This window comes from Cyrtonyx montezumae, unplaced genomic scaffold, assembly GCF_038088225.1.
Source record: "Cyrtonyx montezumae isolate F1298 unplaced genomic scaffold, pur_monq_1.0 scaffold_2, whole genome shotgun sequence".
NCBI classification, from domain to species: domain Eukaryota; kingdom Metazoa; phylum Chordata; class Aves; order Galliformes; family Odontophoridae; genus Cyrtonyx; species Cyrtonyx montezumae.
The window spans coordinates 9,260,187-9,276,133 of record NW_027071936.1 but is presented as its reverse complement, the minus strand read 5'-3'; the positions used below and the strand labels follow the sequence as shown (position 1 = coordinate 9,276,133).

General features: G+C 40.9%; 1 protein-coding gene across 2 annotated transcripts; it reads left to right on the top strand.

Moving 5' to 3' along the window:
- Positions 1-1,513: 1,513 nt before the first annotated feature.
- CLGN (calmegin) lies at positions 1,514-14,751 on the top strand. Of its 2 annotated transcripts, XM_065736325.1 has the most exons (15): positions 1,514-1,531; positions 2,127-2,297; positions 2,518-2,588; positions 3,452-3,510; positions 4,128-4,269; positions 4,953-5,034; positions 5,584-5,776; positions 6,767-6,956; positions 7,673-7,786; positions 7,975-8,131; positions 8,513-8,728; positions 9,392-9,511; positions 9,693-9,837; positions 12,892-12,998; positions 13,840-14,751. In XM_065736325.1, the coding sequence occupies exons 2-15, from the start codon at positions 2,136-2,138 to the stop codon at positions 13,918-13,920; spliced, it is 1,839 nt and encodes a 612-aa protein (XP_065592397.1). In that variant the 5' UTR covers positions 1,514-1,531; positions 2,127-2,135; the 3' UTR covers positions 13,921-14,751. The 2 variants fall into 2 exon arrangements, with proteins under 2 accessions (XP_065592397.1, XP_065592398.1); XM_065736326.1 differs by lacking the exons at positions 1,514-1,531; positions 2,127-2,297; positions 2,518-2,588 and having other exon boundaries at positions 3,469-3,510; positions 4,132-4,269; positions 9,693-9,846.
- The last annotated feature ends 1,196 nt before the right edge of the window (positions 14,752-15,947 follow it).

Here is a 15,947-nt window from a genome sequence, read left to right as displayed (position 1 = left end):
GCATTTAACACAGAGGAAGCAGCAGGCATGACATGACGCCAGCCTCCCATCATAGAATCACAGAATGGATTGGGTTGAAAAGGACCACAAAGATCATGAATCTCCAACCCTGGGCTACCAACCTCCCCATTTAATATTAGACCAGGCTGCTCAAGGCCCCAGCCAATCTGGCCTCGAACACCTCTAGGGATGGGGTATACACAAAACCTCTCTGGGCAGCCCGTTCCAGCAGCTCAGCACTCTCATCGTAAAGAACTTCCCCCTGACATCTAACCTAAATATTCCCTTCCTTAACTTAAAACCATTTCCACTTCTCCTGCTGTTCTCCACCCTTTCAAAGAGTTGACTTCACTCCTGTTTATAGGCTCCCTTTAGGTACTGGAAGGCTGCAACGAGGTCACCCCGCAGCCTTCTTCAGGCTGAACAAGCCCAGCTCCCTCAGCCTGTCTTCGTCGGGGAGGCGCTCCAGTCCCCTAATTATCTTCGTGGCTCTCCTCCGGACCAACTGCTCTCGGTCTTTCTTGTACTGGCTCCCATTTGCTTTTCGAGCTGCAAGAGCACACTGCCGGCTCGTGTTTTTTTCATCCATCATTACCCCCAGTTCACTGCTCTGGAGCACAGCTCCTTGCAGCCTGTATACACGCCTGTGTCAATCACGCCCCCGCCCCGCCCGTGCGCCGATTGCCGTCGCGGCGTCGAAGCGCGGGGGCAGCGGGGAGCCCGGCGCGGGCCGAGCGCCGATTGGCTGATCCACCTGCACGCCCCACCCCCTCCGCGTGTCGTGATTCGCTCGCGGTTCGGGCAGGGCGGGCCGCGATTGGCCGGGGCGGAGCGGCGGGAGCACCTGCTCCTCAGCACCCGGCGCCTGCGCGGCTGGTGGGGGCTGCGGTAGCGGCGGCGGGGCGCTCCGCGGATTCGGCCGCCGGTAATCTGCCCGCCGCGGGGATGGGGAGCGCGGGGCGGCCGCCTCCCACCGGCAATGAGGCCGGCTTGCCGCGCGTCGCCTGCTTTATAAGTGGGGCGGGGGGAGCGGCGGCGGCCATGAGGGGGAGGCGGGCGGGGCCGCTGCGCCGCCGTTCCGGGGAGGAGCGCGGCCCCGGGAGCTTCTGCGCTAGCGCTGCGTCGAGGGGAATCGTAAGGAAGCCGTTAGTTTGGTGACACGTGTGGGGTAGCTACGCGAAAGCCGATATGGAGGTTCTAGCTGGTTGACTTGGCCTGCAGGCATCAGGTAGTTGAGGTGGGAAGGGTCCCTCTAGCCTGCCCTCCTTGGGGGACGCGTTCTTGTACGTGGGGCTTTTCTTCTTGCTGTTTCTTCCCGTTGCTCTGCTGCCCTGTATGTGTTCCACGGGCAGCGGCTCGTTGCTTGAGGTGTTACGTTGTGCTGGTGTTGCAGGGCGGTTGCCTTTCCCAAGGGCTTGCCTTACAGCACTGCTGCTGGCTCCGAGGTCTCTTCTGGTTCACAGGCGTGCTGTAGTTACCCACGTTCCCGTGGTAGAGAGTGACCGAGTGCAAAAGCAGCTTACCCTTACAGGTGTGAAGATTTCCATCAATCATTATATATTAATTAATCACTCCAGGCAATATTAAGTGAGCAGATCTTAGCAGGAGCAAGGGGAAAAAGAATAAATTTTCTTTCTAGACAGTCACGTTGGGACGTGGGTGTTTTGTTTATTTTACCCTGTTACTGATCTCTATGTGTATTGTTTGATAGAACTCGGAGGGTTATGAATTGAATGTTACACAATTATTACACTCCTAATGTTTGCACTGCTTTGCGTATCTGATAAAGCAAGGGAGAAAGAAGGGGACTTAAATTTACAGAATAAATCAGTATCTCAAATCACTGTAACACTTACTGTTTCTAGTGATAACTAGAAGTTGTTGAAGAGCTGCGTTCTGACTTACAAGCTGACTGCTCTTTGAGGCACAGAAAGTGTTTCAGTGACAGGATATTTAGTGTGAGCCGTGGTGGCCAAAAGAATGGAAGGTTGTGTGTACTTCGTGTTCTTCATTTCTTAGTATTTTAAAGTTATTTCTCTTGTAGATAAGTTCTTGGTATAAAATTGAGATAGTGGTGATAATATCCCCGCAACAACGCTTACAGTTTAAACCTTTCAATTCTTCAGGTGACCAGAATGCATTCCCAGTGGGACTGGCTGTGCCTGAGTCTCCTGATTATTAGCTCAGTGACTGCAGAAATTGAAGATGGAGAAGTTCACGGTGCAGATGTCGAAGCAGAGGATTTTGACAAAGAGTCTCAACAAGCTGATGTTGACAAAGAAGAGTCTTCCTTAGGGGTAAGGTTCTAGATGTTAATTAATGCTGTGTAGTTTTAAGTTACGTAGCTATAACTAACAGACAGGTCAGTGCACAGATGTATGTTAACTTGCTCCATCCACTTGTCTCCTGTGCTTTAGATATTTATAAGCATTGGTAAGTGTAATAGCGTATGGTGGTCTCTTTCAGTTGGTAAGACTTGTAGTTATGTTAGAGCGTGCATCTGTAAATGTCTTTTAGGTTGTGTACCGGACTCCAAAGCCAACTGGAGATGTATATTTTGCAGAAACCTTTGATGGAGTACTGACTGGGTAAGCTGCATCTTAACGTTCTAAACTTGTAATTTCAGCTATTTAACTTTAAGTGGCAGGACTTACTTTCTATTTGTCTTCCTGCAAGAAATATCTCAGTAGAAATGTCTTTAATAGAGCTGGTTTCATCAGCTGTTAGAGTACGTTGTTTAACGATGAAAGCTTTGAAAATGTGGGGAAGGAAAGAAGTATTTGGTTTTTTTTAAAGGCAAATCAAAACGTGTTATTGGTGTAGCTCAATTACTAAGTGCAAAAACCTATTGCTGTGATGCTGCTTTTGTCAGTCCTTAGTTTCGATCCATGGGAGCATTGCTTTCCCACTAACTGTAATGTTTGAAGTTTTCGGATACAGTGTTCTGGCTTTTTGCTTGAGCTGTACATAATTAACATAAAAATAACGTGCTGTATGATGCTGAAGGCTACAGCTGGATTTAATTCCTTGCTAGGAGCAGTTAAACTACTGCGATTTTTGTGCTGTCAGATTGTATGAAACTAAGACCTGGAAAAAGCAATCGGTATGTTGCCTTTCTTTCCTCCAAATAGAGGATAAATGAATGAAATTGCATCTGAATAGAGTAGCTCTTTGGAGACTGGGCCTTGAAAGTCACTGTGTGATTCTATGCTTTACTTGGGCATTACTATTCACACTTTGTTTTTGACACTATATGCCCAGGTCATAGTCATAAATTATGCCTGCCTCAGCTTGTAGACGTTCAAGAAGATCTTTGAAAGACACAAAGTTTCATTATGCTGACTGTCAAAATCACTGTCATAGGTTCATGTGGTAGAAGCTCCATCTGTTTATCCTGTGCTTGTTAAGAACTACTTTGCATAGGTAGTGACTTGTGCACTTCCTGTTTTAGGTGGGTATTGTCTAAAGCCAAGAAAGAGGACACAGATGACAACATTGCTAAATATGATGGTGAGTGTAATAAGTTTCCTTTCACTGCATGGTTTCTGATGCTCTGTTGCTTTTTGAGAAATAACTCTACTTGTGCTGTCCCTCCATTCCACTGTGCTTACCTTTGGAAACCTAACTGAATGCAGAAGCTTGTCGTTTCTTGTTGATTAACTTCTTGCCATGTTCCTTTCAGTCTTTTTCCTCAAGCTTTCTTCTCTCCTTGTCTGAGCCAAAATGTGAGGCTAGATGGATCTTAGAGCTTTTGACCTGGGGATGTTTTCATTTTGTTGTCTTTACTGTGAATTAGGTGTGAGCATCATATCTGTGTGCCATGAACATTCTTTTTGTATTTTAGTGCTGCAGAGCAGTTAAAGCTTGGGGAAGTGATCTTGTGTTGTTGCTTGTATCAGAGGAGAATTATCTATTAGTGCTCTATTGGATGATTGTTTCTCAACTTCTAACTTTGATGTCAAATGTCAAGACTTCTTCCCTACTTGGCAATTAGTGATCACAGCCTCTATGGGCTGTGAGCTCTTTACTTCTCTTTGCCACAGGGCTATAATGTCTCTCGTCAGCATACTTCTTTTGTTTTCCCAAAGATTGCATAGTTAGTGTGTATGTGTGTTTGTTTCTTTTAGGAAGATGGGAAGTAGAAGAGCTGAAAGAAAACATGGTACCTGGAGACAAAGGATTAGTGTTAAAATCAGCTGCAAAGCATCACGCAATATCAGCTATGCTAACAAAGGCTTTTATTTTTGATAAAAAGCCTTTGATTATTCAGTAGGTATTTCCTCAGATTTTGTACTTGATATTTACCGTGCTTCAAGTCTTTGAGTTGATAAAGTCATGTAAATCCTTCCATGTAGCATGGACTGACATACCCAGAGCTACCAGAACTGTAAGTGTGAATGATAATAAGTAAGATTGTAGTGTGAATGTAAGAAGTTATATTGCAGCTCTTGAAATATTTTGGACGTAAGTTAATATTTTATAAAATACTCAAAACTAATTGATGTTCAGTCTGAGGTTTAACAGATGTAACTCATGATTTGAGTACACTGCTGTATGGGAACTATTGAATCACGGCCTGAACCAGTGATTGATCACCTGAGGTGAGCACTGAGTCAGCTGTGGGAGCACAGGTGAAGGCAGTTCACCTGTGCCACCGGAAGGGGTGGAGCGTGGCCACAGGCAGGGCCACCAACCTGCAGGATGACACAAGCTAGAAACATATCTTACTGGTGTTACCATCTGTAGCAATTGCTACTGTGGCTATTTTGGCTGATGTTGCTAATGTGTTGGTTTGTGTGGCAACTAAAAACCTTCTAGGTGCGTCAAAACGTTTTGACAGTAGCGCCTAATAAAAAAAAAAATCAAGTGACTCATAGGTGATTTTAATGTTTCTAATTGCAACTACATGTATTAAGTTTATTTGTATCTATATTTATCTTAATTCTGCCTAGATATGAAGTGAATTTTCAAGGAGGCATTGACTGTGGTGGTGCGTATATTAAACTTCTCTCCAGTACGGATGACTTGGATCTGGTATGTCCCTTTACCTTTGCTCTCAATTGTTCATTTGAGGAATGAGTATACTTAAAAATAAGAAATAAATAAAAACAGACCTATGAAAGAAGAAAACTTCCAGAAATCAAGCAGTTGCTTAAAACCATAGCTTGGTATTGTGTATCCTAAGTAGAAAAGTCATATAAATAATTTAAAAAACAAGCGCTGACATTTCAGAACACCTTAATGTGACTTACTTGGAAGAAAACAATCTGGTATTTTAGGAGTTGCTTATTATTACTTACTCTGGAGCAAGGGAGTAGTGGTGAAATGTTGGATAACGATACCTTGTAAGGACTTAGTAAGCCCTTTCTTTTTGTCTGAAGAGGCTGAAGCCATCTCTGTGGTGAGGCTGTTGCAGCAACTCATAGGATCTGTTTACCCTGCCAGTTCTTAGTGTTAGAACTGATGCTGCATCAGACACCTCTTAGAGAAAGATGAGCTGTGCTGTATATATGCCACAATATCTGAGGAAAGTAATACTCCGAAAGACCTGATAAAACGTGCTTATCTTTTTCACTCTTACAGGAATTTTTTTATGACAAAACGCCTTATACTATTATGTTTGGACCAGATAAGTGTGGGGAAGATTACAAACTACATTTTATCATCAGACATAAGAATCCTAAAACTGGAGAATATGATGAAAAACACGCAAAACGTCCTGATGTGGACCTAAAAAAATTCTATTTGGACAAGAAGACACATCTATACACTCTTGGTATTGTTTCATTCTTACAAGTTTGAATTAGGAAAAAGAGGGGAAAAAAAAAACTAGTTTCTTTCTGCTGAAGCTTCATGTTACACTCTTGTTGTTTGTAGATGCTAATTCCAGGGTTGGTTGCTTAATGAGTTGGCCTAAGATGTTATTTAATGACTGAGCTCAACTGCAACATACAAATAGTGCAAATATGCTCAATTACAGGAAAAAACATTCCAGCTGTGGTCAGCTTTTAACCTGGAGAGCAGATTTAATGCTTTCAGTACGTGCTATGATAAAAATATACTTTTGTAAAAGTCCAATTTTATAGGAAGGCATCAGAGTTTACAGTAGATCAGTGAGCTCTCCTCCATGTGCTGAGCTATCAGCATCTGCAGAGCTGTGTGTGATCAGATATGTTACTGCTTTCACTGAAGAGAAATGCATTTGGGCTGGTTTTATTTTGCATGACAAAAATCCTTCCCAAACTCGTGTTCTTGTGACAAAGGAGTGTAGATGGATTCCTGTATTTGGACTGTTTGTTAGAGGTACTTCAGCTCAAATGGCATTTGTGCTGCAGTAATTGGTCAGTGAGACCTCTGTACAGGTTTGTGACTTCTAATGATTTTGTGACAGAACATGTAAGTTGAAATATCAATTGGAATCAAGTGGAATGGGGAGGCTATATTTTTGCATTTGTTTTTGTTTTAATAAAATTATGAAACCTAGTCTGTAAGATGTTACTTAAGTATTACAAACTGTTGGTGTAACAGTATTACTTAGGTTTTTTTATCACATATCTTCATAAAACTAGAATAGTATTTACTTCAAATGAGTAATTTTGGCTGTGTTGAATGGGCATTAAATGTTTCCTGTTCTGCTAGTGAGGTTCTGTTGGCTGTTAGTTGGCTGAGTCTAAGCACATCATATATATATGACTTTGGTTGGAGGTAAATTAATTTGTAAAGTGAATATTTCCTTATTTCTATAATACAAATGTCTTCAATTTAGTGCTGAAACCAGATGATACGTTTGAAATGCTGATTGACCAATCAGTCATCAGTAAAGGAAGTCTTCTTGAGGATATGGTTCCTCCAGTAAACCCTCCCAAAGAAGTGGATGATCCTACTGATAGGAAGCCTGACGATTGGGATGAGAGACAAAAAATACCTGATCCCAACGCTGTCAAACCAGATGACTGGTAAGGGGAAATCTTGATCTGTAGAAAACGTTTTGCATGCAGGTTACTGTTTTCAGATATTTACCTGGCTTTTTGTTGCGTTTTTTTCTTGCTCTCAACAGTTGGAATATGTTTTACAAGTACTAATGCTTGGGAACAAAATGTACTTGAGGAGGATATGCAAGGGTTTGGTCACATTCTAAGGAAAGAAGTAAAAACTTGACTTTATGCTGATTTGTATTCTCCATTGTTGCAAGCAGTAACTAAGGTCACTGCACTTGAAGGATTAGGAAGAGTTGGGGTTTTTTTTTCCACTTTGTGGAACTATAGACTGGCTTGGGTTGGAAGAGATCTTCAAAGACCACCTAGTCCCATCCCCCTACTATGAGCAGGGTTGCTACCCACTAGATCAGGTGTTATCTGTGTACTTCCTTCTTCCTGAAGTAGTTTTCATGTAGCAACTTGGGGAATATTATATGGGGAGACCTGATAGACACCTACCAGTTGATGGCAGCAATTTCTGGGCTAACTAGTGCCTTGAAACAATGTAAATATAGTTGAAATATTTATAAATGGGTAAGTAGGTGCCTCATTCTCATTTTAAGTGCACCTGACTCTGTTGTACCCTTGATATTATCCCTTCCATATCAGCTGCAGTCATATGACTGTACAAAAAGGCCAGAGTATTGGTTCAGAGTCAAGCTGATGTATTTTCTAACATTAGTCTGTAATTGAAGGGATGAAGACGAGCCTTCCAAAATAGAAGATCTTGATGCTGTTAAGCCTGAAGGATGGCTTGATAATGAACCACAGTATGTTCCAGACCCTAGTGCAAAAAAGCCAAAGGACTGGTAAGAACTTAAATATATGTGAGTCTGTTAATGCGTTTCGTAGATAAATCCACTTGTTCTCTGGTGAATTGTGAGTTAGTGAGATTTGGGTTAAATTTAATTGTCTTTAACATATTCAGTTAGTCTGAATTGTCAGCGTTCAGATCAGACCAATGTGAAAATGGTTCTTTGTCCCTTTCTTTCTGTAGGGATGAAGAAATGGATGGTGAGTGGGAAGCCCCTCAGGTCCCTAATCCCAAGTGTGTGACCGCACCTGGTTGTGGTCTGTGGGTGCGTCCCATGAAGAACAACCCCAAGTATAAAGGAAAATGGAAAGCACCTATGATAGTTAATCCTAATTATCAGGTACTAGCAATATTGTAGGTTACTATTTAAGAGGTGCAGAGCTCAACCGAGCAGACAAGTGAAATTAGTGTATTTATCTGGGCTGTCATAATGTGGTACGGTCACTTACTGCTATAACCCAATATGGAGAAAAAGGTTTGGGTTTAAGAGAAGTATCTGCCCTAAGCCAGAAACATGAGACCTATCAGCCAAGATTCTATTGGCTATTTCCAGTTCTGTTCTCCTGCAGTTCAGATGCTGCCTCTTTTGCTCTTTAAATCGTGAATTTGAAATAGTCAAGAAGTCTTAATTACCTTAAAATGTGTTTTACTGTGTTTGTGTTTTTATTTCTAAGGTATGAAATTGTGATTACATGTTTGCTTTTCTTTTTCCCCATAAAAGGGAATCTGGAGCCCTAGGAAAATACCTAACCCAGACTATTTTGAAGATCTTCACCCATTTGAGATGACACCCATCAGTGCTATTGGTGTAGAACTCTGGTCTATGACATCTGATATCTACTTTGATAACTTCATAATATGCTCAGAAAGAGAAGTAGCTGATCGCTGGGCAGCAGATGGCTGGGGCTTGAAGAAATTAGTAGCAAGTGCTAATGAGGTATCTATTAATTTTTATTAAATCTTAGTCTCTGGCTACTTGGATCTACATTGTGCAACTCTGACAGTGCTGCGTGTGTTTATAGAGCTGCATCTGTTCTGTTGTCTCCATGTGTACATCCACGTTATGCTTGCTGCAGTTGGCCAGTCACCAGTTTTTCTAGGTACCTTCCCTGTCGTTGCATGAATTTGTCCTAATACATGGGAACGTGGGCCCCTCTAGTGGCTGCCTTTACTGGCTGCAGTTTGGAGAGAGTAGTTCAGTTGGAATGGGCCTACAAAGAATGTACAGTATGGCTGCTTGGCTTCCTTAGGGCCATACAAATTTACCTCCTGCTACTTGGTGAATCAGAACTGGCCTGGAGCACAGCTGACTGCCTGATTAATTGGCTGTTGGAGGAGGTGGTGTGTTAGTACTGATGGAGCAAGATGTTGCTTTTCAGGTGGCTGGCTGCTTCTCGGAGGCTCATGATGCTGTGGGAGCTATTGGTTGAGTTAACCCAGCATAAGGAAAGAGTAAAATAGCTGGGGAGAGTGGAAAGCATGAGGTTGCTCAAACTTGAAGGGTTTTCTTTGGGCAGCGTGAAGCTTTATTTTATATATTTCATAAGCTTACCCAACTGTTGGGAGGAATATAAACGCAATTATTTTTTTTTTAATGTAGCCTGGAATGTTTAGTCAACTGGTGACTGCTGCAGAAGACCATCCATGGCTCTGGGTTCTTTATATTTTGACTTTAGCTCTGCCTGTTGGTCTAGGCGTGTTGTTCTGCTGGCCAGCAAAGGTTAGATAAAATTCTAATGCATTTTTCTCCTTCTGTTACTCCCAGTACTTGATTTAAAACCCCTGCTATTTGTGCAACAGTTTGCTCTCTTACTGTGCCATTGATATTAGTTAGCTCCTAGTGACTGTTAAGTTTAATTCTTAATCTGAGGTTGAATAAATTGATTTCTAATTTGTTTTAGAAAACAGATGAAGATATTGACTTAAAAAACCCTGATATATCTATGCCAGTTACAAAGAGAGGACTAAAACAAGGAAGAGGAGAGTTAGAAGATGATGAAATAGACTTAGAAGAAGAAAAAGAAAGCGAAGATATTGGTGAAGATGGTAAGATGAGTAAGTCACTTCACAGCTGGATACATGTCAAAGCACAGAAAGAACTAAGTCATGGATTCATTGCAGTAATAGCGATCAGTTATCTCAGAGTATGCAAAATCTGCCTTGCTCTGAGCCTTCATCTTTTTAGCAATTTGGCATGCCATAGTATTATTGTATTAGTAAGTACAAGGGAAACATAGGGTTCTCTTCAGTATTTCTTTTAGTAAGTTTTTCTAAGTCTTGTGCATCCTTGTTCACAAATGTTTTCTGCCTCCTAAATAGCTCATGTTGAGCACTTCTTGGGTGGTTTAGGTATCTGTACCTCCAGTGGTTACAATCACGTTGCCTTGAAAACATGTCTGGAATAGCTTTAAGTCTTTAACATAATCCTTTGCTTATCCCTCTGTGGGAGCATCGTACCCTGAACTGTTAAAACCCACTGGTTTTAGTAACTCTTGTTGAAGTCTGAAAACGTGGTGGGTTTGAAACACTGAAACGTGCTGTTTGTTTGATAGGGCTTTGTAGCGATGCAGTGCCAGCCTGCAGAGGTCTGTTCTGTTGTTCCGAAGGAGAAACATGATCAGTAGGTTAAGATGCACTTTGGTATTGGAGGATTAACGTTAGCATCTTGGTTCTTGATGAAACAGAAACAGAAGTGGAACTATGCAGCTATGGTTTTGATGCTGTGGTAGCATTTCCCTCAGCGTGTAGTTTCAAGTGAGAAGGGAATCGTGTAACTTACAGCACATTATCTTGACTCACATGAGGAAAGTCCTTAGCCTCATGCTGCAAGATTCTGTCTCTTATTTTGCTGCCTGCATAGAGCAAAGCAAGTTGCAAACAGCTGGCATTAAAAGTTAGGAACTAAGGAGACATTAATGCTGTTTTGGTTTTTTTAACAGTGACTATTTCTTGTACTGCTGACCAGAACTTTGTCATTTTTGTCTATCTTTGCGCCAGAGGCCACAAGACCTGATGGCTTTTGTCTGTATGAGTTAACATTTAGCTTTGCATCAGTATTCCTGTGCATAGAGAATTGAGTACTTGGGCATAATGCTTTACTACACCAGACTTAATTCATCTGCCTTACGTTTTTTCTTTACCTGCTGTTCGTGGTATTTCAAAATTAGGCTCCATTTTATACCTTTACTTCTGGTTACTAAATTAAACAGAGTGCAAAATCAATGTAGCTAGCTTTTGTATGACTCTTCTAAGCTTTTCAAATACCTTCCAGGCTTCAAAGATTGAAAAAATATACTTTGCTCTCACCTGACTGAGTTTTTCTTTCTTCAAAAAGATTTGCATAGCTTCCCTTAGTTCTCCTGCTACCTATTGCACTTGGAGGTTGAAATCTTCCCTCTCTTCCCAACTATCTTCTGCCTGAAATCCACTGGCATGTATCTGAAATCACAGGTTGTCTTTTGTTTTCATGTGATTCTTTTTGCTACAGAAAGAAGAGAATATATGTATATGTGTAGAGAATACAAATAAGATGGGAAGGGAGGCTCCTCTTTTGGGTAACAGGGAAGGGAAATAGTTTTGGGCTAGGACTTTGTAAATGCTCTCTTTTTCTTAAGTTGGTAGATGCCAGGTATGCATGTGAGATTTCTCAACGTGGTATCTTGTAGTAACTAATATTCTCTACTAATTTTTTCCTTTGGATCTTGATCACTTCTGCAATTCCTTTATAGTCTTTATCTGCTTCTTTGTTTTCTGGAGTCAAAGCTAACTGGTTTTCAAAGCTAACTGGTTTAGTCAAAGCTAACTGGTGCTGTGAAGCACTGGATGACTTCAGAGTCACATTTCATTGTGGGAAGTTTAAGAGTGTGGCACAGTGGCAGGTTTCAGAAACTCTTGAAGGTTTCTTTGGCTCCAGTGAATCGCTAGCATCTTAGGTGGCACTGTCTTGGGACTTAACACTTTGTGTTCCTTGTGAATTTTTGTGGCACTGCTAAAGGATGATCTGCTCTTGTCTTGCTCGGTCATGTATGTTGTTCTTCTGGCAATCCTTACACTTCAGAAGAAAATCAGAGGAAGTACCAAAAAAAAAAAGTCAAGAAAAGGTATTTCAGGGGCAAATCTGAGTCAGTTAAGTTATGGAAGGTGTTTTTTTTTTTCCTCCTTTACTGAAAATAATACTTATAGGAGGTGCCAGATTTGCATCACTGGAAATTTCTAATTGCTTAATCCAAATAAAAGAGCAAAGGTTTTGTATGTTTTTGCCATTCTTTTCTCATTCAGCCTCATTTTAAAACAAGTCTTCAGTCTACGTTTCTCTTAAATCATGATCTCCGTCTTTGTGGTCGTATTTCTCCTTTTGATAACAGTAGTTGAGACAGATCGTTGTAGCTACGGAGGAGGTATACTGTCACTCTTCAACTTCAACTGACTGTGCTGAATTGCTGGGCTCAGTTTATTAGTATATTGTGGGCAAAGGTTTTTGGTGCCTGCTTTCATTTGGGCATTGCTAAGCTCAACTGTTAAAATCTTCATTTTTTACAGTGAAGCAGTGGTTACAAGCTAGGGCAGCATGTGGCAGGGGTACTGTAGAGCAATGTTTGGAACAGTTAGCATTTATAGCTGTTTGATTACTGTTTTTAACTGATCTACTGTAGACTGTTAGGTTATAATATATCCTCTTGTTTCTGTTCTGTCACATACAGTGGCCATTTCTTGTTTCTTCTTTTGATAGAAATGTTTTCAAATAGACAATCAATTTCTAGCAATTCTCACTTCAAAATCACAGTTTGAAGTGAAAGACTTGCCAAGCCAAACATTAATAAATCATGGTGCGATCACTGGGTTTGAGTTCTTCTGTTGAATATTGATACCTAAAATGCAGGCATAGGAGGGCTGGCTTACAAGTTCTGAGGCCCTAAGTGGAAACCAAAACAGCTGGGTGTGTGGTCTCCTTCACAGGAAGTATGGAGTAGAGAGAGATAGGTGGTAGAAGGTGGCTCTGCTTTGTTTAGCTTATATGTTATTGCAAACAAGCAGGTCACTCTAGAACAGAAATTAGACTAAGATTTTTCTATCTATTTCTAAAACTAATTTCTCCTGCAGAAGATGAGAGTAAAGATGGGGGAGGTACTGATAATGAAGATGATGAAGCTGCAGGTGGAAGTCAAGAAGAAGGTGATAAGTCACCTAAATCTGTCTCAGAAGATGAGGTGAGTTTCCTCCAACTGTGCCTTGTGTGAGTTTGCACTGCTTTAACTGAAACTTTTCATTAATTACTTCTCATTTGGTTCTCCTTTTTGTAAGAAGCTTGTTCTTGTACGATTGCCTAGGAATGTTGTATCTGATGAAGCCATTAACCCTTTGTGAAAGTAGTAATGAGGGCTCAACATTGGATTGATACCATGTAAGGGACTGTGGAGAGGTTATGTCTCGCTCTTACCTAGGTATTTTCAGGGTGTCATAGTTTCTAACACGACTTAGCTAGTGACCTAATTTGGAGATGGCATGCTTGCCATGTCGTCAGTCTGGTGCTGCCACCTTCTGGGAACCGTGCCTTCTGAATCATTAGGAGATGCAGGAAAGCCAGAAACAAGACGTTGTCTGTGAATGCGGCCTCAGAGAGCTGAGCACTTCTCAATTAAGAACAGACATCTGATTTAAGAACAGTCTGTTCTGTTCGTAGCTCTCCAAGACAAGAAGCTACCATGTTTCAGATTAAGAAGTGGAAATTAAAACTAGCAGAAGATACACTTGAAGGAATTTGATAAATGAATTAAAGTATGTGGCTTTTAAAATAGTGAGGAAATGGGGAAAAAACAAATGTCTGGTGTCAGTTTAGATGCACTATTACCTTCTTTCTAAATTCAGAAGGAAAAGCCTGTTTGTCACTTTGTTTATCATTAGGGTGATATTGCAGGTAAAAAAAAATCATCATTTAAGTGTTGTACTGAGTGATAACGCGATCTATGGGGAGGGAGGAATAAATAAGTTTGAAGAATTAAATGTGCATTACTTATAAATGTTAATGCTGTTTTTATGTTTTTCTTTCAGGTGACAGGAGCTGATGAAACTGCAGGTTCTGGAGGTGTTCCACTGAAGGCAGTGCGCAAAAGAAGAGTACAAAAGGACTGAGATGTTTGCAGCTAGCTTTTGTAGGTCTAAGCAGTAACTTCAGACATGGCACTGCAATGGGCCTGACAGCACGCAGGTTCCTGGGATGTGAAGGGAAAAATGGGGCTCGTTGCTACTTAACCTCTCTCAGTTCCCTAGCCTCTTTGAGCCTTCCCAAGCTTGATTCCCTTTCTTAAAGAAGAAATACCATCTGTGACAAGTTAGCTGATGTTTCACATTGAGAATGAAAGTGAAACTACACGTTGGCCAACTGACTTTAACAAGCAGGTTCTTAAGATGTGAAGCTTCTTAGACATCAACACTAATTGGAGATGAAAGATTTTACTCTAAGTATTTTTAAAGAGGTGAATAATTATTTTTGCAGCTCTAGCACCAAGTTAGCTGTCTGCACGTTTGAGCTCAGAGGGTTGGCGTATAGATGCAGCATCTGCAGTTCATGTTGTTGAGAGAAAAGATGTTTGTTTTCTGTGCAGAGTTAAATGCAATAATTGTTTTTGTATGACTGTTTAGTGCTAGCGACAATTTATCATGTAAATTATTTATTTTAGCTGATACTGTTACAGAGTGCTCACTGTTGAAACGTTGGTTACAGTAATTTATTTTTAAGAGATAGTTTAAAATAGAATACTCAGAGAACAAGTGGTTTATTGATGTGACTTATTTTGCTTTTGAATGCAGATACCAAATCTACAGAATAGTTTTTCAAACTTTTTATAGCTCTCATGTTCCAGAATGGTGTAGATTTTGTTTATAGAATACTTGCTGAGTATACACTGAGTATTAAAAATATTTAATTATTATTGTTTAACATGAAATTTATTAATACAGATAAGATTTGTTTTTTTTTTTTAACAGATATGAGTACCTGGGCATTCTTTTAATATAACTTAAATAAACTGCATATCATAAGAGAAACTTCTGAAGTTCAACTGTACGTTAAAACTAACCAATACATCTACAGCTTTTGGAATCCTGCTGCTGCTTGGCAGCTGCCTTTAATGTCAGTCAGTTGTAAACTGCTGGCAGAAGCAAGCCATATGCTAAAACCAGTGAGAAATCTGTTCATTTGTTAAGAACTTAATTTCTGACCAAGGAAATCTGTTAGTTTACTTCTATGTGTTCTTACACTAAGTCTATTAATAAAGATTTCCTTGTTCTCCTTGTTCTGATATTACTATATAGGAAGTTCTTTAACAATTTTAACCATTTCTAGTTGACTCTTCTGAAGAAGCCAGCCTGCACAGGTATTTGTACTCAAGCCAACAGCATTGCGTTGTTTTATGCAGTGAAATACGTGGAGCAGCCACAGTGAGAAATGTGAAGCGCGATGGTTTGAGCCCCTTTAGGATCCATGAGTAAGTAACAACTCCAGATTCCCCCTTCGGCCTGCCACTGGGCAACAGTAGATAGCTGTTATCAGTGAGGTGTCCTGCAAACAGCACGAGGAGCCTGAGCAATGGGTGTGAGCATGGATTGCTCGTGACCGTAGCTGCCAGGGAGTGTTTTAGCACTTGTTGTGAATGAATCCTATCTAAGCCTTCTCAAGTCCTTCGGAGTTGTTAACAATATTTAAGCGTGGGCTTTTGAGTTGATCGTTCATTTATTTGGTAGATCAGTGCCACATTTGTGGGCAATGGTACTTCTGGGATCAGTCATCTTTATAGCAGGTGCTGGTCTTCCCTTAGGGTTCCCATAAGGCCGGAACTCCTCCTCTCTTAGCTTCCACCATAAGAGAGTTAGGATGGAATAAGAACTCTGGTTTCTAATATAGAGATACATAAGCATGTCTCAAAATTAACCCAAGTGGAGATGGATGGGTTTTAACTCTGAGAGTACAGGATGCAGTCTGCCAAGCCCTGTCTTTTCTTCTAGCTTACAGAGAAAAGCATACGACTCACAGGTGGAAGCAGCATGCGAGTCAGACCTGAGGCTTACTGAAAACAATGATCAGCCCACTTCTAATCTCAACACCTGAAAATCACATCTAATCTTTCAGCTACTTAAGCATGTAGAAATAGTTAAGGTAG

Coding starts and splice junctions, on each gene's coding strand:
- CLGN (XM_065736325.1), top strand. CDS start 2,136: ATGCATTCCCAGTGGGACTGGCTGTGCCTGAGTCTCCTGATTATTAGC. Junction 8,132..8,512: donor TAGTTAATCCTAATTATCAG/GTACTAGCAATA, acceptor TCCCCATAAAAG/GGAATCTGGAGCCCTAGGAA. Junction 12,999..13,839: donor AATCTGTCTCAGAAGATGAG/GTGAGTTTCCTC, acceptor TTTTTCTTTCAG/GTGACAGGAGCTGATGAAAC.